The 6,903-nt window shown below is 50.2% G+C and overlaps 1 protein-coding gene across 1 annotated transcript; it reads right to left on the minus strand.

Annotated features, from left to right (window-relative positions):
* Positions 1 to 4,994: 4,994 nt before the first annotated feature.
* Positions 4,995 to 6,251, minus strand: PIGM (phosphatidylinositol glycan anchor biosynthesis class M; the record flags this gene model as incomplete). The annotated part of the gene is made up of 1 exon (XM_080615866.1): positions 4,995 to 6,251. One exon carries the CDS (start codon positions 6,249 to 6,251, stop codon positions 4,995 to 4,997), a length of 1,257 nt encoding a protein of 418 aa, XP_080471992.1.
* Positions 6,252 to 6,903: the final 652 nt, after the last annotated feature.

The raw sequence follows: 6,903 nt of genomic DNA on the forward strand, positions 1-6,903 counted from the left end.
AGATTTTACTTGAGTTAACCTTCAAAAAAGCAGTGTCAGAGTGACTGCTAACTAATATTCTCTTGCTACACCAACAGTATTGCCTATTAACAGCTTATGCAGGTCACACCTATAGAACTCCACAAGTGTTACTGTATGATGGAAGAACCCATAGACACCCTTACAATAATGTGAAGAAAGCAAGGTCATATCCATTCAACTTGACAATTGCTATCAAGATTCCATTTTCTTCTTGTAAAAAGGGAAAGCACACTTGATAGAATACCCTTCATATAAATAATACAGGTTTCATAGTATGGGCTTACTGCTTAGTTTGCCTGCATTACAGTTCATTTCCAAGGCTGGAGTTCTGTCTTCATATATAATCAGATACAGACATTCCCTTCAAATACTTCTTCCACAGATGTTCTAGCTTGCTTCCCCATCAACTTCCACAGGAAACAGCAAGGATCTCTTACCAATCATTTCTTTACATGCAAGCTATATAATGTTTTATTTGAAGGGAACGCTAAAGGCTCAAAATTACGCTGTGTGAATAAGAGGCTGAAGCTAAAGCTTTACCTATGCATTAAGTAAGACTGCCTTCAATAAGCAACTTTTGCTTCTGCAGCCCGTGCCTGCCTCAGCAGGTACCAGAAAGGAGAGTCATGAAGAATTCTGCTGAAACAAGATACTATTGACTTACACCATTGAAAAACTACAAATTTTTGACATCTTTGCTCATTTCTTTCATCCAGCTTTTTGAGTCACTGAATTATTTCTAAATCCCAAACATACCTGAGTGACTAGCTGTCCTGGGTTCAGCAGTAGCAGTCAGTTTTTCTCCTTCTTAGTAGCTGTTGCAGCACTGTGATTTTGACTTTCAGCCTGGGAACAGAGCTGATAACACCGATGTTTAGACTGACCAAGGACTTTGTGAGTCTCATGCTCTGCCAGGGAGGAGGAGGGGCCGGGAGGAAGCGGGGAGAGGACACCAGACCCAAACTAGCCAAAGAGGTATTCCATACCACAGCACGTCATGCTTGGGATGCAGAACTGAGGGTCCCCGGAAGGGCTGGATCATGGCAGGGTGGGGGTGAGGTACTGGTTGGTGAGCGGTTGTATTCTCTTGATTGTTATTTCCTTTATCATTATTATTATTGGTGGTAGCAGTAGTGATTTGTGTTATACCTTAGTTATTAAACTGTTCTTATCTCAACCCGTGGGAGCTGCATTCTTTTGATTCTCCTCCCCGTCCCTCCAGGAGCGGAGGGAAGAAAGGTGGGGGGGGGAAGTGGACTGCGTGGTTCTGATTTACGGCCTGGGCTTAAACCACGACAGTTCTTTTTGGTGCCCAACGTGGGGCATGAAGGGTTGAGATAACAACAGATTTGACCAAGGCACAATGCTGATTTATGGGCTCTCAAAGTTGTTTCTCTTGATGTCACAGTTTCAGGATGCTGTAGCTTACATAGAGCCGGTATTTGCTGTGTTAGTGTTTATCAAGTGTGGGCCTTGGGCTAAGGTTCTTGTTTCATTGTATTTTATGGCAATGGCTTGTAATGCGGGGGGGCTCCGGCAGCAGGGCGGGATGGACGTGGCCATGGACTTGTACCTGGCCGTCCCGCTGCTCTTCACTGTCCTGGCCCTCGTCCTCGCCTCCGTCTTTGGGAGGCTGCGGGGAGCTGAGGGGGAGCGGCCCCGGGAGCCGGCGGCGGCCGAAGCGGCCCGGGAGAGCGGCCCCGGGGACCAAGCAGCGGCGGGAGCGGGGCCAGAGGCCGGGAAGGAGGCGGCTGCCAAGCAGCGGAAGGAGGCAGCGGAGGAGCCGAGCCCCACGGCCGAGCCCAGCCCCGCGGCGGCTGAGAGCATTCCCCAGCAGCCGTCCACCGAGCCCCGTGAGCCTGAGCCCCCGGAGGATGCAGGAGACCCCGCAGCACTTTCCAGCAAGGCAGAGGAGGAAGATCTGGACTCAGAAAAAGGGAAGCTGGTGGTGAGAGAGCCGGCAAGCACAACAGCTACACTAGCCCCAGTGACAAGTACAGCAGCATTTGAGAGTTTTGAAGGTTTTTGAATGGCCTTTGGGTACCCTTGGAACCTGCCTGCTGATTGTGATGGGGATCACCATGTTGGCACACACACAGAGTGCGTTTTACCCACGGCCATTTTGTCTGATCCCAAAAGTTAAGCAGAGTCAGGTTTGGGTCGTGTCTGGGTTTAGACAATACAGGGGGACCGAGAGGTTTTCCCCAAGGCTGGACAGTCATGAGTGTCATGGTGTGTAGGACAGTATGGGCGAGTATCTAATCCACTGGGCCCCTCCAGTGCTTTGGAAGCATCGGAGATGGAAGGCAGCTGTGTGGAGTCCCCAGCGACAAGTTGCGGAGACTGCTGCAGGGGAGGGTGAATTATTTTGAGCCTGATGGGCCCATGACACTTCAGGCCATCAGGGCAGAGATGCAACACAGAGATGGACTCATGATCAAGGGGTGGACTTTGCAATGGGCCTCTCCTGCTCTGAAAGACTGTTACAAGAGATGGAGCCCACCATCATGGACCGAATGGACTCAGCAGCTTTATAGGGATTGGTCCGTGCACTCAGGTAACAGTGCACTGAGATGAAAGTGATGGTATATTGAATATGTGGGATCTGAGCATGACGTGAATGGTATGGAATAAGGGGTGGATACTGTCCTGGGTTCAGCAGCAGCAGTCATTTTTCTCCTTCTTAGTAGCTGTTGCAGCACTGTGATTTTGATTTTCAGCCTGGGAACAGAGCTGATAACACTGATGTTTAGACTGACCAAGGACTTTGTGAGTCTCATGCTCTGCCAGGGAGGAGGAGAAGCTGGGAGGAAGCAGGGAGAGGACACCAGACCCAAACTAGCCAAAGAGGTATTCCATACCACAGCACGTCATGCTTGGGATGTAGAACTGAGGGTCCCCGGAAGGGCTGGATCATGGCAGGGTGGGGGTGAGGTACTGGTTGGTGAGCGGTTGTATTCTCTTGATTGTTATTTCCTTTATCATTATTATTATTGGTGGTAGCAGTAGTGATTTGTGTTATACCTTAGTTATTAAACTGTTCTTATCTCAACCCGTGGGAGCTGCATTCTTTTGATTCTCCTCCCCGTCCCTCCAGGAGCGGAGGGAAGAAAGGTGTGGGGGGGAAGTAGACTGCGTGGTTCTGATTTACGGCCTGGGCTTAAACCACGACACTAGCTCACTTACAAAACAACTGTGAAAAGAGGGACTCATACTGGATTATTAAATTGATGACTGTAAATCTAAGTTTACATAGAAACCTTTTTATAACTTATTTATGCATGACTTTCTCAAATCATTGCTAAAGGGCAGGCATTGACCTGCAAATGGAAGGTACTCTACAGGCCCTGTTGCCAAAGAATTTGCCTTCTGAAGGCCTCAAAAAGACTTAGCTTTTAGCTATTACTAATGATTTGAGAATGAATTTGTCATAGGAAATTATTTCTTACCTAAACCCCATTACAATTCTGTCATGGACACACAAACTCAAAATGCCGCCTTTCTTAAGGTTTTTAAGGCTGGAAATGCCTTTTGGCTTCATGTGGTTTCTTTCCTGACAGGAGGAAAAAATGGGGATGTGGGAAGGTCTGCAAGTGGCATAAGGTCTGTTAAAGGGGTATGAATCTACTTTGGAGAAAGAAAATATGCTGTTTGAAACAGAAGAATATATAATGGGTAATAGAAAATCACTTGTGAGCAAAAACAAGCTATTGGCTGCATGTTGGGATGGGGTAGAGGTATAGGCGCAGAACAGCCTCTTCAGTCTTCTGGTTAAACACTAACTGGGCATGGCAAACTCTATATGGGAAAATATATGTCTCACATGGGACACTTTCTCTTGACACCCTGATAACACATACAAAATGTTTTGATGATCAATATAAAACCACATACTAAACTGTGTGTGGAAGCCAATAGTCTTTAGACTGATAAACCTCTTGTGGAAGATACAAACAAACTGGTGTTAGAAATTGTTCTTCCTTCATAAAATCCAGAAGGAAATCATTGCCCCATCTGTAAGACCTGCCCAAAGAAAGAAGGCAGTGGCCTATTTTCTAGATCTTGGCAGAAAGAAACACAACTATTTTTGCTTTATATATCTCTGTGACCTAAGACAGGTATTTGGAAAAATCTTCCTCTATGGCAAGGGGAATAAATGTTAAAAAATCCAAGCAATAAATTAAAGGTTTCAAGGAGTTAATGATCTGTATGAAACAACCACTTTCTTTCCTACTTCATTGAAGAAACATCAGTTACAGGCCACAAACATTGTATAGCTAAAATGTTACTGTGAAAAGCAAACATAAAGCCCAGCGTACATGTTCAGTGATTGCCTTATATTAATTCATTAGCTTAACCCTTGTAGAACACCCCACCGACTTACTGGAACGTACAAGACTATAAGGGGACGTTGAAGTTTGACAATCTTCCACGTTTTCCTAGACAAAGGTCACAGTCCTCAACAAGTAAAGTGACAATGAGAAAAAGTGGGCCAGGAAGTAAGAAGACTGAGGCTGTCCCATGAGGAGGTACAAGCAGGAGCTGCGGTGACCCCAGCACATGCCATACCCGCACTGGCCAGGGCAGTCACACTGTGTCTGGGGATCGCACATGAAGATGGGTGCTGGTAACAGAGTCCACCCACAGCCCTAGGCATATGGGTAACTGATGAACTGGTCCAGGGTCCTTCCAGTGAGTCCTCTCAGGGGCAGCAGGAAACAGGGCTGAAGACAGTGCTGGAGAGGTTACAATGTAGTTTAAAGGTGCACATGAGAGACAGGTACCCCTGCAGCCACTGCTCACGGGAGGACGGGGGCTGCTCAGGGCAATTCAGACCAATCAGTGCCCCTGATACAGTATCACTTACGTACAACATGTTTTAGTTCAATGTACACACACTGATATTAAACAAAGTGCTGGTGGTATGAAAAGCCTTATCAAGGCCAGTAGAGCTGTTTCTGGATTTTGGCCTGTTACAACTGTTTGAGTTTCTTTGGAACATGTGCTTTTTTTTGATAATGTGAAATAATCTGAACAATTATGAAGCTATTAATAAGAAGGAAAAGTAAGCCTGCCAACCATATAAGTAAAAAAGTGTTATAGCCTTTGAACTCCAGAAAATATGCAGGAGCAAGCCACAGGCCTTGTCCAACAAGCCACAGGAAGAGAAGCAGCACACTACGATGCCAGGACATCTTAACACTAGGCATTATGAGGGGCAAAAGGCAGAGATACCAGACAAAGTACTGGGACGTGCATACTTTGTTGAAAGTCACAAAAACTGCAGTGTGAAGGAAACAACAGAAGCCAAGGTCTCTGTAAAACGCTATGGACACAACCAGGAGCAAAAGCAGCTGAGGCAGGAATGCTGCAAGCCCAAGGGCAAAACTCCATCTGCTCTCTGCAGTTAAGTACAGCATGTAGAAGTAGGGAGAGAAGTTATGACGGATATCCCTCCTGGTCAGGTGGTAGAGGTAGGCATGCTTCAAAAACTCCCAGTCATAGAGGCAGTAAAACACAACAGTCAAGGCAGCCAGCACAGATCCAGCAACCGCACCAAAAAGCAGCACATCACGGTTCAATACCTTTGCAAAAAGCCGCCAGGGGTACGCTATTAATGTAAACTTTGGGTTTCTGCCACCCCCTGCCCCTTTCCCGCCACACGGTTTACTCTGCAGGTGGAGCGCTATGGGCAGCGCGTAGGTCAGCGGGTATATTTTCATGTGCACAGCCAGTCCATAGCAGACCGCGGCCTTCCCTACGCTGCCCCCCTCCACCAAATACAGCGTGGCGACAACCAGTAGCGCTACCAGGGCCTCCGCGTTGCCGCGGCTAGAGATGGCCATGGGCAGTGGGTTGAAGAGCCAGGCAGCGGCGCAGCACCCACAGGCCTGGCCGGCGGTGGTTCCCCGGCGCCGCAGGGCCCAGTAGGCGACGACAGCAGCCGCCAGGTCCCCCACCACGAACAGCAGCTTCCCGAAGACCTCGGCGACGTAGACGTTGGGCGTCAGGACCCAGGCCAGCAGCGGGGTGTAGCGGTAGGTGGCGCGTCCGTAGGGCGACCGCCCCTCGGTCACCAGCCGCGCCGCGTCGGTGAAGACCCGGTAGTCGACGTCGGTGTACGGCACGCGCATGGCGCCGTCCTGGTGTAGCCCGTACAGCACCAGGGCCAGCCTCGCCAGCAGCGCCGCGCACAGCGCCGCTCCCAGCCCCTGCCGCCCCGCCGCCATGCCCCTCCCGCAGCGACCCGCGCCGACGGCGGGGGGCACGCGCAGACCACGCGTGCCCGGCGCGGTAGAGCGCGTGGTACGCGGAGACGGGCGGCAGAGCACGGCCCTGACTTCCGCCTGCGCGCGTGGGGAACGGGCGGCACTGCGCACGCGCGTGGCCGTTGGGCTGCGGCGCTTGCGCGGTGCGGGCGCTGGAGCCGTTGCGCTTGGGGCGGGTGGCGGTCAGGGGTGTGGGCTCGGGTGTTTTGTGTTGTGCTCTGGGCCGGGCCCCGTCAGCTCACCCGCAGAATGGGGGAGGCGTGCGGCGCTGTGGCGCTGTTGTGGTGCTTTGTGTGTGTTTGGGTGCCGCGTTGCTGCTGGAGCGGTGCTGGAGGACGGGCATCCCAGTCAGGCGTGTGCGGGGGCTTCGGTACCGCCAGTGCCGCTGCGGCGGCTACCGCCGCCTCCTGAGGGCAGGGTGTAATGTGCGGTGTAAAGCTGTAGGGCTCGGTGGGTAGGGAGGCAGCAACAGTTCAATAAGAAGGAGAAGGAAAAATAACATCTGTTATTTGCCTTCTGCAAACGGCTGTGTTTTGCCTAGACGTATGAGCTCTTTCTAAAGCACCTAGGTAAGCTTTCTTGCACAGTACCTATCTTGTTTAATTAGATCAGA

The sequence above is a fragment of the Psittacula echo genome (assembly GCF_963264785.1).
Source record: "Psittacula echo genome assembly, chromosome: 4".
Classification (NCBI taxonomy): Eukaryota; Metazoa; Chordata; class Aves; order Psittaciformes; family Psittacidae; genus Psittacula; species Psittacula echo.